This window comes from Dermacentor andersoni, chromosome 7, assembly GCF_023375885.2.
Source record: "Dermacentor andersoni chromosome 7, qqDerAnde1_hic_scaffold, whole genome shotgun sequence".
Lineage (NCBI taxonomy): Eukaryota > Metazoa > Arthropoda > Arachnida > Ixodida > Ixodidae > Dermacentor > Dermacentor andersoni.
Genome location: NC_092820.1, coordinates 61,856,717 through 61,873,056, shown reverse-complemented (window position 1 = coordinate 61,873,056; position 16,340 = coordinate 61,856,717). Strand labels below are relative to the sequence as shown.

Below are 16,340 nucleotides of genomic sequence, written 5' to 3'. Positions count from 1 at the left end.
GCGACGCGGTGTCGAGCTGAGAGGCATCAACAATCTTGACCGCCGACATAAAGCACGCACAACGCACTGTCATCGGTGATGTACTGAGCACCACTATCAAAAACAAAGCGTTGACTGTCGCTGGCTTATGCATACATCTTCTCGGGCTCAGATGGCCCCACAACACGGTTTCATTGCCTGCATTGTGGCGCGTAGCGCACAGTAAATTGTCGGCACGTCACTGTAGCTGCTTGCAAGGCGTCGATGCGCCGAGGGGGACGACGATGCTGAGGAGTGCTTATCGCAGCAGTCGTACGAGATGGCTGCTCTGCCATCGGTGATGAAACGGAGCCACAGCGTCGTAAACACGATCAGCGTGCGAGAATCGCTCGTCTTCTAGACCCAGTGTAATGGCATTTCTTCATCACAAGCACTGCGCACTCAACAGTTCCAACACCTCTCTCCGTTCGAAGTCTGATTTCATAACTGCACACAAGAGCCCTCACCTGCCAAATGCGATTGCTGCGGTGTCGTTACGATATCCATCTGCGATCGCTGCTTGCTCCAGCAGAGATAATCCGCAAGCACCTTCGACTGCACAACACACTCATATACAGCGTACATGCGCTCAGAGGCACCTTCACTGGGCAAGCGATGACAAGCGATGAATTGTGTCGCTGGGAAGCACGCACTTTTCGCGATGTATCGCAGAGGCTTCGTGCACAAAGATAAACTGATACATTTTCACTGAACTGCGTCACTACGGGCTCTAAAATAACATACCGCCATTTTGCAACGACCGCCGTTGTGTCGTTTTTAGTTGCTAAAGCGGGGGCCTTAATAGCCTAGTGAAGCGCCTGCGATGAACAGCCGTACCGCGGCGCTGCGTTTCTATTCCCCTAATAGAGAAAGAGTGGCCATGACCCTCCATGGATCATGACTGACTTTATTGAGAATGGTACTGCAGCGCCCCTAGGCAACTTATCACTGTATGAACGCCCTCGTGTGTGTGACCCTCTTCAATGTATATGCTTCTAAGCTTTCGCCTCACTGTCGCCACTCGCGGCAAGAAGTGCAAAATGTAATAATTTGCTCGATCTCCGTTTGTCATCAGAAATTTCTAGCACTGAACACAAAAAAACAGATACTTAAAGCAATAAAAATGTTCGTTATTTTATTTGTTGTACTTAAACGTATTCGTTTGAGTGAAAGTGTGGGTGCAAGAATGCGCCGTATGTACCCTGTTCGCATTCGAAGGAGGAAAGAATGATAGTGCACGAAAGAGGAGGCACGCCCTAGACGCGCCCGGGAAAGGCGTGGCAAGCGGTTCACGGCAAGTGTGCAGACAGACAGCGGGACAGTCACGGTATTGCTAAGTTGCGATAATCCGCTGATAACAATACGCGGCGCTGGCGCGTTTCGTTGTGCAGCCTTCTGCGCTTGAAACGTGGAAGCAGCGTTCCGCGCAGGGTGCGCTCACGTTGTCATACGCGGCTTTTTGTCTACATATTTTTTTGCCTGTAGCTTTTGCGCGTTCTGCGCTATCTCCGTTCACTGACTGCCGTCGGGCAAACTCGGGTAAAACTCGTGTGAACGAGAAACTCGGCGCATCCTGCATAGCACCCCAGGTCAAGGCCGAGTATGGCGCGGGTGCCCCAAGTAGCCCCGGCGTCTATGATCTGGTGTTTCAGGAGAAGCATCGTATCCTGAGTAGAGAGCCCGGGTCAGAAGCCGATCATGTGGTGTGTGTAACAGTCCTGGTCTTCGAGATACCGGCCGACTCTGTTGAGTACGACATGCTCGGCCACCTTACCCACGTACGACGTGAGCGAGATGGGGCGAAGCTTATCGAGGCCAGGCGCCTTGCCCGGTTTCGGAATGAGGATCGTCTGGGCGAGTTTCCAGGCATCAGGTAACTCGCCCCGCCTGCACACGTCATTGATGGCGCCCGTGAGGTACACGGTATAAACCTGAATATATACGGAAATCGTCGCTCATGGGCAACTCCGCCGACGCAGACACCGAATTTTCTGCGGCACTGGGCCCTTAACGCTATTGCATCAAGAGAACTACAAAACACACAAACACATGAGAAAATATTGTTACGTGTATCTGATGCACAAGGCTATTTACAATATATTCACACGTAGGCCAACGGTGGCCAAGATGGCGACATTATATCAATCGGCAGCACGTCGTCTTCCTCCTCTTCAATGCAGCCACACTATGGCGGCAGTTGCTGATCATCGTCACCCCCGGCAGTGGAAGCACCGTCCCGGTGCTTAAACTACGTATCCGCCGTGAGAGGTGTGTGATAGGCCTTTAGTCTCGCTACGTGAAGGATTTCATTTGCAGCTGACGACGACGCTGAGGGGTCGGCGGGGATGATTTCATATGTGGCATCGGTCACTTGTCGCACCATAGGCGAATAATTGTACTCGGCGGGTGATAGAAGTCCGCTTGCATAGGTCATGACGCGACCATGTCCACACAGGCGTTGCGTTAACACTGCTCCTATGCCGTGACCGCTGGCATCCGTTCGAACTTCCACACGGCGCCCACATGGCGGATGTTTTACCAGAGAAGCACCAGAGAACTCGGAGAAAAGTGCACGCCATGATGGTGGCAATCATAGAGGCGTCCCCGATTCTCCTGCGATGCCTCGAGATGGGTGCGGGCGAGCTGCCGTGCGTGGTCGGCGCGTGCGATCGCGTTGCGGGCGTATTCAGAATGTGCGGGCGAGGGCAGCAAGGTGTCCAAGGGCAACGAGGGTTATCGGACGTATATAGTAGGTATAATGGTGAATAGCCGGCGGTGTCGTGACGCGATGAATTATACGCAAACGTCCCCAACGCATATGAGACGTCAAATGCATATGAATTTACCATGGTAAATGAAGATGCCGGTCGTCGTGGTATGTCGCAACGTACTTCGGAGGCACGTTGGTGATGGTCCGGTTGAGGCGCTGCGTAAGGTTTTTGGTCTGTGGGTGGTATGACGTGCTGACTGTGCTTTGTCGAGCAAGAGCGGAGGATGTCTTCGACGAATGCTGAGAGAAAGTTACAGGCACAGTCAGTTAGTAATCGACATATGCACTGTGCACTCAAATGATGTCGTAGAATAGAAAGTCAGTGACGTCAGTAGCACAACTTGTCGGGAGAGCTCTTGTGATGGCGTACCGAGTAGCGTAATCGGTAGTGGCAGCGACCCATTTATTTCCGGAGCTCGAGAGAGGAAAGGGCCCTAGAAGGTCTAGACCAAGCGAGAAAAGGCTTCGGCCGGGACGTCGATTGCCTGGAGACATCCAGCTGGAAGAGCGGAGTGCTCCTTCGGGCGCTGAGAGAGCTCACAAGCGGCAACGGAACGCCGCACGGAGCGGACAAGACCTGGCCAAAAGAAGCGACGTTGTACACGGTCGTATGTGTGCGAGATGCCCAGGTGTCCAGCCAAGGGAGCGTCGGGAAGTTGGCGGAGAACGGTCGAATGCAGGTGCGATTGGATGACGAGCAGAAGGTCAGGTCCGTGGGGATCAAAATTACGGTGGCATAATGTCTCCTCCTTGAGAAGAAACATCCGAAGAGGGGCTTCACCAGGCGTTGACTCGAGCAGGTCGATGAGGGCTCGTAACGAAGGAAGGCGTTGCTCGTCGCCGATATTAAGCTACTGTGAGACAGAGAAAACGGAAGCGATGACGTCCGCATCTGCCGGTTCTTCCACGGGGTAGCGGGACAAACCTGAATCTTGGTGCAGTCGTCCCGTCCTGCATACGATAGAGAAGGTATATTCTTGCAGGCGCAAAGTCCAGCGAGCGAGTCGTCCTGCGGGGTTCTTGAGTGAGGATATATAGCCAACAGAGAGCGTTGAGCATGATCAGTTATGACACAGAATGGGCGTGCGTACAAGTATGGACGAAACTTCGCAACTGCCCTTCCAGGAGCGAGGCACTCGCAGTCTGGGATTGAATAATTGTACTCGGCGGGTGATAGAAGTCCGCTTGCATAGGTCATGACGCGACCATGTCCACGCAGGCGTTGCGTTAACACTGCTCCTATGCCGTGACCGCTGGCATCCGTTCGAACTTCCGTTGAGGCAGTCGGGTCAAAGTGGGCCAGGATGGGAGGCGTGGTAAGGAGATAGTGCGAGGAGAAAAAGACGCGGCATGATCAGGACACCAAGAAAATGGGATGTCTTTCTTCAAGAGTTCGGTAAGGGAACGTGTAATGGTTGCGAAATCACTTACAATGAGCAGGAAATAGGAGCACAGCCCAGCGAAACTATGAACGTCCTTTGCAGACTTCGGGACAGTTAAGTGCGTAACGACGCGAATTTTGCCTGCATCAGGTCGCACGCCTCTTGCCTCCACGAGTTGTCCAAGGATGGTGATTTAGCGGTGAGCGAAGTGACATTTGGAGTGCTCGACTGAAGACCGGCCCGGCGGAACACGTCAAGAATCGCTGACAGACGACCGAGATGCCTGTCGAGTGTGGGCGAGAAATCATGACGTTGTCCTGATACCACAAACAGGTGGAGCATTCGTACCCTTGAAGCAAAGAGCCCATCATTCGTTCGAAGGTGGCCGTAGCATTACAGCATGGGAGGATCCAGATGCCTACTTTGAGAGTGAAGCGGTTTCACCACCAACGCCACTGCTGCCGTTACGCGCCGTTCGACGACACCGTCTTTAGCGTTGTTCCCCTCAAAGGCCTGAACTCGCGGCACGCGGCAAAAACCGGCCGATACGCCTCAACTCTGCTTGCCGAGTTGCAACGCACTAGACAACGCGCGCCTTTTGCACGCATTTCAATCACGCTTCGCACTAGGACGGGGCTCCGTAGCGGCGGGACTATCGCCTCCAGAGCCGGTAAAGAAGAAGGCGGCTCACGAGGACAGAGCGCGAGAATAGAAGACGCTAGCGTACTCGACCTGAGAGCCGCGGTAGCTGCCGTTCCCGAGATCTCTGGCGGGACCATGGCTGGCCGGGCTAAATAAACCGTGACCACGGCGGTTACGTCTTCGCACCGCTTCCCACAGGGCAAATGTAATTAAGGCGTAGTTAATTAAGATAGAGTTAATAAAGGCACTCGAACCCACGACCTACGAACGCTGGGAGTCGAACACTCGACCTTTGGTAGGAGCTAAACCGACGTCCTTTGGTGTTAATTAAAGAGAATTAAGCGACAATTAAGGTAGCGTTAATTGAGTCACTCGAACCCACGCCCTTTGGTGTTTATTAAGATGAAGTTAATTAAGATAGATAAGAGAGAGAGAGACTATTAGGGCACTCGAGCCCACGACCTTTAGTGAGAGTTGAGCGCTCGACCTTTGGTGTGGTCGAACCCACGACCTTTGGTGTTACTTATGGCGAAGTTAAATTAAGGCGAATGAAAGAGCATAGGCATCACGCGGTGTTCGCAATACTACCGCATTCATCCACGTAAGGATAGCAAGTACCCGTTCAATTTTCTTTTATATCAGAACAACACACAAACAAAAGAAAGAAATCGGCTGACTCATCTTACTATGACTGTCGACGGTAATGCGTTAGCACTGAAACAATACAGCGACCCAACTTATCGATATATGAGGCATGTACCGCAGCGGGATACTCCTTTCGCACTTCCCTAAAAACACTCGTCGCGATCTAGCGCCGCCGCCACAAAGCTTGTGCGTGGCCTCCAAATGCATGACGCGCTAGTGCGTGTGAATGCTGAGAAACCCGTCATGCGCCAACCGGGCTACTCTATCGCTCCTCTTTCTGGACAAGCTGCGTCATCTAGTGGCAATACCGAGAAATCTGCGTTTGGCCTCCAAGGCAAGAAGTACGGCCGCTGGATTAAAAAAAAAAGGTGCGGCTTGTCGCGCGCATCTAAACGCTCTCATCCGCCGTGGGCGCCACCGTCGGGGACTGTTCTTTTGGATCGGCCTACACTCTTAAGCAAAATTACGCCCTTTGGGTCGTATCTTGCCATACAAAGATAATCGTCATCTGTCATGTCCGAATTTCCTTCCTTCAACGCTTTGAGCCCAGTACTTCCAATTCAAGAAAACAGCATGCGCGTTCTCAGCATGACAGAGCATTCTCGACAGGAAGGTAGCGAGCGCAGCGTTTTCAAGAAAGGATACGCAAGCAAGACAGATGACGATTATTGCCGTGTGGCAAAATACGACCCAAAAAGTGTAGATTTGTTTAAGAGTGTAGAAAATGCGTTAGGAACGTACTTAGAACGCCGTCGCCCGTGGAAACCGACGCGTGCTGTCCCCGACCGCTAGCGCCGTTCGGCTCAGCCAAGCGGCCGAGAATGCAACTACGCCTACGGCCGAGTCATTCCCACCCATTGCAGCCTGCCTGACGTGGCAGGCCGCGCGTATTCTTTTTTTTTTAAACTAGCGGCAGTGCAAGAAGTACGGCAGGCTGGTGTCTTCGCGATGCGTCGGTGTGACATGGATTCGAAACCAAATGTCGAAAAAACTTGTTTCACTGAGTATATGTGGCAATGTGTATACATGTGCCGCCCTTCAGCGAAACTGTTGCACGCGTACATCGGTCACAGTACATGCCTGACCGGGTAGGTACCGCTGGGCGAAGAAAATATTTGACGCCGACTTGGTGCACTGGATATGTGCCACTCGATCTGTGCTCGTCTTCAGTGAGCCTCTTTGATGCCAACAGGGGCACTGGGCAGGCGCCAATAGGTGTGTGCCGCTCTTCACTGGGCATCTTTGACGCCAGATTGCTTCACTAGGGTTAGCCTCTGGAATGTGCCGCTCCACAATGACTGCAAAAATTTGGAGGGCGCTTAAGCTTCGCCTTTAAGTGTTGGAACGCGATAGCATTCAGAGGTCCCTGCCTGCTTCTCCCGCTTCCCGGCAGCTGCAGCTTATGTAACCGTAATGTTTTCCTGCAAACAATGGCGGCGAACGCTATGCACGAGGGCGAGCTTTCTGGTTCTTCTTTTTGTTTCTACCCCATGGCGGGCGCCGCCGCTGCCGTGGATTGTAGGGTGCCTCGATGCGCGCGCCCCCGCTTAGGGTGAGGACATCTGCGTCGTCTGCTACGGCGGCCGCCATTCTCGTTCCCACTGCATGCTCGTTCTCGCGGAGAACGGACTCCTCCGCTTTCCGGCTCCCTATCTCACGCTCGGCAGCGACTGGGGCTAACCCCCTTTCTCCCGCGCTGTTATGCGGAGGGCGTTAAAAGGCTGAATGGGCATTTTTCTTCGTGAACGGAGGCGCGGTAAACAGGATTGCATGGGAAACCTCACTGATGTCCCAATGCGAGTGAATTTGATCGGTAAGAAAATTCAGCCGACGCGGTCAATGCAACAACGTCTTGGTTCTGCACGCTTTGAAGAAACAGCATCAGCAACGGTAATAAAATATAAAGTCCCCTTTTCGTCTGGTAACAGCCAGATGAATACAAAAGCTGTTACCCAAGCAAACATGAAATCATTTATTCAGTGCTTATGAAAACACACAAAGTTAGAGATTTGTGTTTAATGGGAACGTGAACACTGAACATTATTGCACTTTTTAAAAGTCGACATTTATGTTAAATAGACCGTAATTGATAAAATAGTTGTGATCACTATATATATAGATGCAGACTTCAGACTTTGAAGGAAAAGGCTCGCAGAACTGCAGATTCCAGCTTGCTTACGCAAGGCTGACCCCTGCACAAGTCTTGCTTCCGTGGCCACTAGGATGAGTGCTCGGAATTTGTCGGAGATGAATTCGGAGCCTCACTCTGGCATATGCAGCAGTCAGCATTTTGCTTATTCGTTCTTTGTGAGCCATGCATGTGTTCACTGAGGGTTTGTCTATGCCTTCGAGATAGGCTATCAGAGAACGAAGTGGCGACTTCATGGTGAAAAATTTGCCTGTGCACCATGAGTTGACAGCGGTGAAATGTTCCTCGTAGTTTTTTAAAGTTTTCATGACATCAGCGCTTGGATATACGAGGTTTTGCCCATCCCTGACGTATTCCTTGAGTGCAGTCAGGGAAGCATACTGATCGTCAGGCTTGCCAAGGAGAGCAGCCTTGCACTGCGGACAAGTTATAGATTTCAAAATTCCTTTCAAAATAAAACCGCCAAGGTAAAACAAGATGCGGCACTCGGTTGACGTGAGCTCTTCAATGAACAGAATTTCCGTGTCGTTGATTTCATCGACTTCGCTTTCTGCACATTCCTTCTTGCTATGTGCAAGCAGATCGACAAGGTATTCGCGGTCGTCAAGTTCGTAGCTTGTTGATCTCGGAGTGTGAAGAAAGTGGCTGACGCTGACGAGTCGGAGTGCACACTTCAAGTCATACGCAGTGGGCACTGGCTTCATGAGCCGCACCACAGAAAAAAGGTTTTCTAGGCAGTCTTGCAACAGCCTGCTCGTGAGGAGGAATTCATACCCTTCACTGCCAAGAAGCACTTCTTGAAGGCGAAGGACAGCCGTTGTCGCAATTAGGACCCCTGCTTGCGATGGCTTCCACTGAGATCCAGTGCCCATTTTCAGTTCTCTGATGGTGTCTGTTGCCGTGCGTAGTGTGTCCAAGGCGGCATGATATTTAGTAATGTTCCTGCGGCTTAGCGCCATGGTGGGATGACGCGATGACATGAGGGCATACCACCTAGAAACGAGGTCCATAAACCACGCTGTTGTTTCGGCCTCTGGCTCAATCACTCCTTCTTTTATTAGGAACCGAATAGCTGGTGGGGCTTCACGGAAGAGCTGGACAGCGACTCCTACTTTCATTTTGGTGAAGTGCCCACAACTAATGTGGGTTTCTGACAAATTTGGTGCTACCTTAAGTTCGTTGGCTGCGTCATAATCCACGACGGCCTGTACATGCTCCAATTTCACCTTCGAGGCCGTCAGTCCGTTCCTGCTTACTGTAGTATCACTGAGTGTGAAAACTTTTGAGCTTAGAAGCTGTCCTTTCAGGTTCTTAAGGACATGTGCCGGGTCCGAGATGAAAAAAAGTTCCTTCCCTTTTAAGGTTGGGTGAGGTATTGAGCACGAAGTTGTCGAATGGCGGTGGCTCGAAAAGCCAAATTCTCTCCACATAGCGCGGTTTGCTGCACCCATGTCACATGTGATAACACGGACTCTTAGAGAAATCTGGCTGCATATCTGCACTATTTCCAGGACATATGCCTTGAGTACAGAGCCGTCCACGTGCCTACCAGTGAATTCATAGGCTATCACTTGCTTCCATCTCTGGTTTACCCCACCTAGCATAAACACCAAAGCATGATTGGCTGGCTCTTCAGGCTTTGAGGGCAACGTCGTTCCTCCCAGAAGCACGTCTTCGCCACGGTCGAGTTCAAATCCGGGTGCTATCTCCATTTCATCTAAAAAGAGAACGCAGTCTTTCTCCACGTCCTCCATTCCCTCTGCTTTCGACCTCATGACGTCGATCACTTCATGCAGGATACCTGGCAGAAACTTCAGGCCCTGAATTCTTCTTGCTAACGTTCTGCTGGATGGAAGAGGGTAGCCAATCTTTCTGAGTGTTTCATACCCGGTGGTTCCACAAGCAAATTTAATTTTTAGACCTTGCTTTACTGTTTGCGCTGACCACGAATTACCATGATTGTTGTTCCGAGAAAGAGCACGAATTTGGTCTTCATTTAAAAACTTCGTATTTCGTGAGAAATTAGTTGCCTCTTTCTGCAGCTTGCGTACCTGCATCTGTAGTTTTTTGACAGTGTTCTTAGATTCGTTATGATGTTGTCTAAGCTTATTATTGGCTGCTGTGAGATCTGCAATCTTCTTCCTAAGCTCAGCTGCCTCAGAATCGAGGGGTTGGGTCGCAGTAACTATTGCAGTTTCTTGAAGCCGTGCATCCCTGGGGGTCGAAGTAAGTTGCCCATTAGCATTGTTGGTTTCCGTAGCCGCCAATCTCTCATTTATCTCCCCGTCTGACGAAGAATCAGCGGGAGAAAATTCCTGCGTAGTTGAGGGAAGAACGTTTCTCACTTCTCGTGAAGAATTGTGTGCGGCTGCGTCGTCACTGAATAATGCAGGCACGTGTGCATTTCGTTCCCTTGGTGGCCTTCGCTCTTTAGGAAGTTCTGGAAACAGATAAATAAGAAAAAATGCCCATTACATATATTTAAGATTGTGTTAACTAAAAGCAGAATAGAAGGCGCGCCAGAAAATTTAATATGTATGCGCATGAATCGTTTCCTCACATAACTTTTTCAAATGTAGATAATGAGCCGATAAGCAACGTGGTAACAAATACCAGGGTCAGGAGGCATCTCACCTTTGAATGGGAACACCGTTGGTACAGCATTAGGCTTGAGCTTCTTCCACCCATCCGCGCGGTTCTGTTCGAAGCTGCTGGCTTCGAAATGAGCCTGCAGATGAATTTGATATTGAAATTAGCGGCGCATTTCCGGCTCGATAATGAAAACAATGAAGGCAGCACGCAAGAGAACACAGTAGTCCAAATATCAGTCGAATTACTCGAATGAGAGCCTCAATCTGCACATAACATATCCTGTCTATCTCATTCACTGACTTAATCCGCCATCGCAGAACGAAGCGTCGGGTTAACAGGCCAAAGAACAAATTAGTCGAAATATCAGGCGAATTACTCGAATGAGCGCCTCAATCTGCACATAACAACGATCTCTGTTAATCTCATTTACTGACATAATGCGGCGTCGTAGGACGAAGCGTCCGGTTAATAGGCAGCGGAAGCTACCCAACGCCGCACACATGTCAAAAACAACTTCAGAAATCGTGAGTGAATTAATCAAAATTGGTTCCTGGACCATCCATTTGCACAGTAATTGCCACAGCTTATGTGCCCTTGCTTGTCCTCATGCTCTGTGCCTTGATGCAATGTTTGGGCCCAGACCGCAATTCGCTGGCAAGCGCCTAGTAAAGGCAATTACCTTTGAATGAAAAGAAGCGGCGAAAGCACGCGTGGTACGTATTCCCCAGCGGACACGTGTCGTGCAATTTCGGATGCGAACAAGCAAGCGGCAGACAATGGCCTGTACCGCGCTGTAGTGAAACTCATTTACTTTGTTTTAGTGTTTCACGCAGCTTTTTTAAGCCGAGCAAGAAGAATATTGAACGACACTTAGCTGCCCAAACGCAACAAAATACAAATAAATCGCAACAAAAACAGCACTGAACCAACATGTGGCACTTACGCTGCAGACACACGAGGAGTTCGTCGGTTGCCACTTGTCACGCTTGACTCGCACCAGCCACAGAAGCCGCCTTTTTGGGTCCCTTGGAAAATGGAACATCCTCCAACCATTTCTCGAATGGTTGGAGCACTGAGGAACACAACATCCAGGCATTCTACGCCGATGAAAGCCGCGCGAACGCAGCAGCGTTTCGAGGACGCCCGCACAGCAGCGCGGCGAAGTCGACGCGGGCAACGCAATGGCGGAGGGAGCGCGCGAAAACAGGTTTAGGCGGCGCCGGCTGGTTCAAAGGGTGACCTCACCCTAAGCGGGGGAGCGCGCATCGAGGCACCCTAGTGGATTGCGGAGGCGAGCGCCATCTGGATGGTGTTGCAGGTACCTAGCGGGGCGCGCCGCTCCCACGAGGACAGTTCTCAAACGACATCTAAAAAAATGAGTTAGTGTCTTGAGTTTCAGTGTAACATAATTATGTTTTCTCGCATATTCAAATTACAGTCCGACGCTATCATGCCTGTTGGTTGTGTGTAAGTTGTACTTTATGAATTTTCGGACGCGTTTTACTTTGAGAAAATCAGTTACTTCAATAACGTCTATGCGCCTGCGGGGATCGGGATGCGTGGTTGGAGAGGATTTTCTCATACCAACATCGACGCCGCATTTTCTTGCGACATGGGGTCCTCCCGTAGGGCCATCGCATTAATATTCTGGAATCCGAGCTCCAACCGGACTAGAATCTGCTTGGTGTAAGGTATACACTGTAAGGCCATCAGTAATAGTCGGCGTCCTATACAGCCCTCCATCTTCACTTTCTGACCTCTTACCTAGTCTGAATACGTATTCGCATGACTGTATCATCCCCTCTTCAGACACACTGCTCATGGAGGATTTTAATGCTCCAGATATACCGTGGCCACCATTGACTCCGCCTGGTGATGAGGTTCGCTCATCGAAGGAGCTTCTTGAGCTATCGCAGTCGACTGGTCTTAAAACGATATATGTATTAGAGCAGCCTGCCAGAGGTGAAACATTGTAGATCTAGTTTTTCTCAGCCATTGCCTCGTGGTTGACGGTTTCGAGTGCGAAGTTGTTGAAGGTATTTCGGACCATATAACAGCTTCAGTTAGTATTTATTTTCCGGTAAAAAAATGTACGCGTTTCGTACACCTCATTTCCAAAATTCGATCGTTTGAATGATGCTTCCATATTGATACCTTGAGGGAAAATTTCGATTACTTTGTGCAAATGAGCGCGGGTAATAATGTTAATAATTTAGTTTCTCATTTCGAAAACCTTATTCTCTCATGCATTCACCGTTTTGTCGCCGGTAGAACCAAGAAAAAAAATGAGCAATACCATGGTTGACGAAACATGTTCTACACTTGTCACAACAGGTCACTAGACTACGGCGCTCAAAGCGGAGTGGTGATCCCGCTAAAACTGCTGTATAGGCTCCCTGCAATGGTCAGGCGGCGCGGCGATCGGCTCAGCTGTCAGCGCCACCGTGTCGGTTGCGCGAAACACCGAGGCGGCCGCTGTTGCGGAGGCATGCTCTTGCGGCGCTCGTTTGAAACTTTTCGGACGTTCTAAATTGCGGTTTTAATGCAATCGAAAACGTCGAGGACCATTTTGAACCACCGACGCTTGAGAAAGGACGTAAAATCTTTTACTACAACCACGTATACCGTGTCAAAGAAGTAAACAGCACGGACATCACAGTGAGGTGCTTAAATTAAATTGTGGTGTTTTAGGTGCCAAAACCACGATCTGATTAGGAGGCACGCCGTGGTGGGAGACTCCGGAATAATTTGGACCGCTTGAGGTTCTTTAAAGTGGACCTAAATCTAATTAAACGGGTGTTCTGGTATTTCGACCCCATCGAAATTCCGCCGCCGTGGCCGGGATTTATTCCCGCGACCTCGCGCTCAGCATCCAAACACCGCAGCCACTAAGCAACCACCGCAGGTCGCGAAGTATTTGTCACAACAAAGTAAGTATGCTTACGACGTCGATCTCGAAGTGCGTTAACAAACCATTATTTTATGCCACTAAAGTGAGCAAATACGGCCGTGGACGTCTTTGAACTGTCATTTGTCGCTTCCTTACTTGGAGCGTGCCTTGCCCCTCACATTGTATAGGTTTTGGCGAATTGGCAGGTAAGTGCTTTGTTGTCCGTTGACGAAGTGCCTCGAGCATATTCTGGTATTGTCGTTCGGGCTCGACTGTGAGAGGGCATTACCGCTGAAGCATCATAGAGAGTAATCAGCTGAGACTAAACAACGTGAAGACTGAACAAACATGCGCTTGTGTGCGCGAGGGAAATGCTAATTTTCGAATACTCGACGTGTTCTGCAGTGTACTCCAACCTTAGTGCTGTTGTTGTAAGCGCGAGAAAACATCGGCACGAATGAGCTCGGTTCCAGCATTCGCGTCTTGATCTTGGCGCAGGAAGAAGCACAGCGCATACAAGCGCTTACGAAGCTAGATTTGACACCTAACAACTACTGCAAGTTTGTTTTGAAGCAAGACGAGCTAAACAACTATCAAAACTGATTTACAACAGCCGGAATCAGTTCACGCATGTTTATGCAGTTATTGTGTATTTTTGCAGATGCCGCTGCTGGCTCATTTTCATTTCTTTTTCTTGTTTTTGCACTTCCGTCTTAGTTCGTTTAACAGAAATTCGCAAGACCGACACGAACCGCGACGATCCACTTCAGCCGCCGGGTTGCTTACCCCGGTTTTAAAGGGAAGCGGTACAATTTGATGCCGACATCCCCTTCGCGGTTGTGACATTTCTTAACGCAGCAGTATCTGCGCTTGTTCTTTTTGTTCACACTTCTCACGAAGAAGCTGCCAAGAGGCCGCGGGGAATCCATTGGAAAATTGGAAAAGCAGGCTTGCAGGCGGGCCTGAGCGCACCACGGACAATGGTGAAATGACGGTGAGGGCCTACCCGCAGGTGCTCACCGCCGCTGCCAGGTGGCGCGACATGTACCGGCAAACTGCATTGCAGGGTGCCCATAATGACGTGAAGGAGGAACTTCGACCTGAACGCTGAAATTGGCGAAGATTTTCTTTTTTAGATCAACATTACCCCAGCTTCTTAAAAGCTATAAAAATTGGCAATGCACCTTTCCTCGTGGGATTGATAATGCCACTCCTGTAATTAATGAGGAATCTACTAAAAGCTCTTAAAGAATCGCATCTACCTTTAACAATCCGTTTTGCTCAAGATAACTTCGCAAGTGCTGAAATTCTACCTTTACACAAATCTGGTAATAAGCAAATATTAACTAACTACCGACCGATTTCTCTAACATCTCACTCTTGCAAACTACTGGAACATATAATTTACAAACTTATCATTGACAACCTGGAATCCAATAACATTCTAAATAATGGTCAGCATGCTTTTCGTCGTGGTGTTAGCACCGTAACTCAGCTGGTAGAATTCACTGATGACATTGATGAAGCACTAGACCTTGGTACGCAGGTTGATGTAATTTTCCTAGATTTGTCCAAAGCGTTCGATGCTGTGGTTCACCATAAAATACTATTTAAACTCAGCCTGATCCTAAATAATCATAAACTCGTAGATTGGATTGCGAATTTTCTCTCCGACGGTTCCCAATATGTGCATTATAATGTTTCTGATTCCCATATCGCTACGCTAAGGTTTCCTCTGGCATGCCGCAGGGCTCAGTCCTCGACCCACTTCTCTTTCTACATTCTATTAATGACTTGCTAGGAAGTATAATCACTAGCATACATCTCTATGCTGATGATTACGTCCTCTACCACAATGTTCACTATCCTAAAGATCATACTGTTCGTGAAGACGCATTCTCACACTTTTGCTCATGGTGTGACACCTGACAGATGAGCATAAACTTCATCGTTTCTTTCTTGTTTTTTTTTTAAACTCCTTCCCTCTTTTCGCACTCTTTTAATAACTCCTTGCTGCAAAAAGTATCCCAATATAAGTACCTTGAACTTCTGTTCACTCACAATTTATCTTGGAGTGAGCATATTGAAGTAATGTGTAATAAAGCATTTAAAAAACTCGGCTATCTCCAACGCACCCTTCGTGTGGCTCCTCAAGAAGCTAAACTGCTAGCATACAAAATATCAGTCCGCCTAATCCTTGAATATGCATCTGTTATTTAGAATTATTTTCATTAAAAACGATATTAAGAAGCTTGAGTCTTTACAAAGGAAGGCTGTTCGTTTTACCTACCGTCGCTACGATAGGGATTTTTCACCTTCTGCTAACCTCTCTAGTCTAAACTTAACCACTCCGGCAAGATGTCGCCACAACAAATACATGAAGTTCCTGAACACCTTAATGTTCATGCAGTGCCCGCTAAGACAAATCCATTAAGTTTTCTGAACCTTCCCCTATTCGTAGCTCTCACAGCCTAAATCTGTTACCATTCCAACCCAGAAATGACGTGTAAAAGCAGTTTTCGTTCCCTCAACAAATGAACGTAGGATTGCGTTGCCCGGAAATGTTCCTTCTTTGCACCTGACCAAATTTTTGTCTGCAATTGACATATGATGTTATCGGCACTCCTGCTACAGCTCAAGATGGGCTGCGGTATGTAAAAACGAATAAATAACTAATAAATAAATGATAGTTAGTAAATATAACCGGAAATACTGGTTTCCTTTACGTCGTTGTAACTGATGGCGGTCTATCTTATGTGCACTTTGACTTTGTATTGGTTGCGCCGTTTGATATTGTATTTCTATTTTTTGTTGATTCTGGCTTGATTACGCCAATACAGATAATACTCGATCTAACGAAACCCGATTTTACGAAGTTCCCGATCTAACGAAGACATTTCCCTTCTCCGGCAGGTACCCATAGGGCTCAATGCTGTCATCATTCCCAGGTTAACGAAACTCGATTAAAGAAAACCTGATGTAAAGAAGTTTTCCTGAAGTAAATGAGTAGAAAAAGCGGCGATCTCTTTCGAATTTTGACACAGACGGGTTTTTCTTTCAGCGTGCGCTCTAACGCTATCGCGCTAAAACATCTAGACGCCCTAGTCACGGCCATATCTTTATTTTAGCGAGGCTGCACGCCGTGCCCATGCATGGAGCAACGAACTCTGCAGTCGGTAGCGCTCGTACGTACCAAATGGCACTAGGAGTGGCGGTGGTTGCTCTCGTTACTTCATGGTTTATGTGACAGAT

The 16,340-nt window shown here is 48.9% G+C and overlaps 1 protein-coding gene across 1 annotated transcript; it reads right to left on the bottom strand.

Annotated features, from left to right (window-relative positions):
• Positions 1-7,405: 7,405 nt before the first annotated feature.
• LOC140219414 (uncharacterized) lies at positions 7,406-11,453 on the bottom strand. Its single transcript, XM_072289206.1, has 3 exons — positions 11,142-11,453; positions 10,241-10,334; positions 7,406-10,046 (listed from the first exon to the last, which is right to left on the bottom strand). Exons 1-3 carry the CDS (start codon positions 11,292-11,294, stop codon positions 7,633-7,635), a joined length of 2,661 nt encoding a protein of 886 aa, XP_072145307.1. The 5' UTR covers positions 11,295-11,453; the 3' UTR covers positions 7,406-7,632.
• Between the last annotated feature and the right edge of the window lie 4,887 nt (positions 11,454-16,340).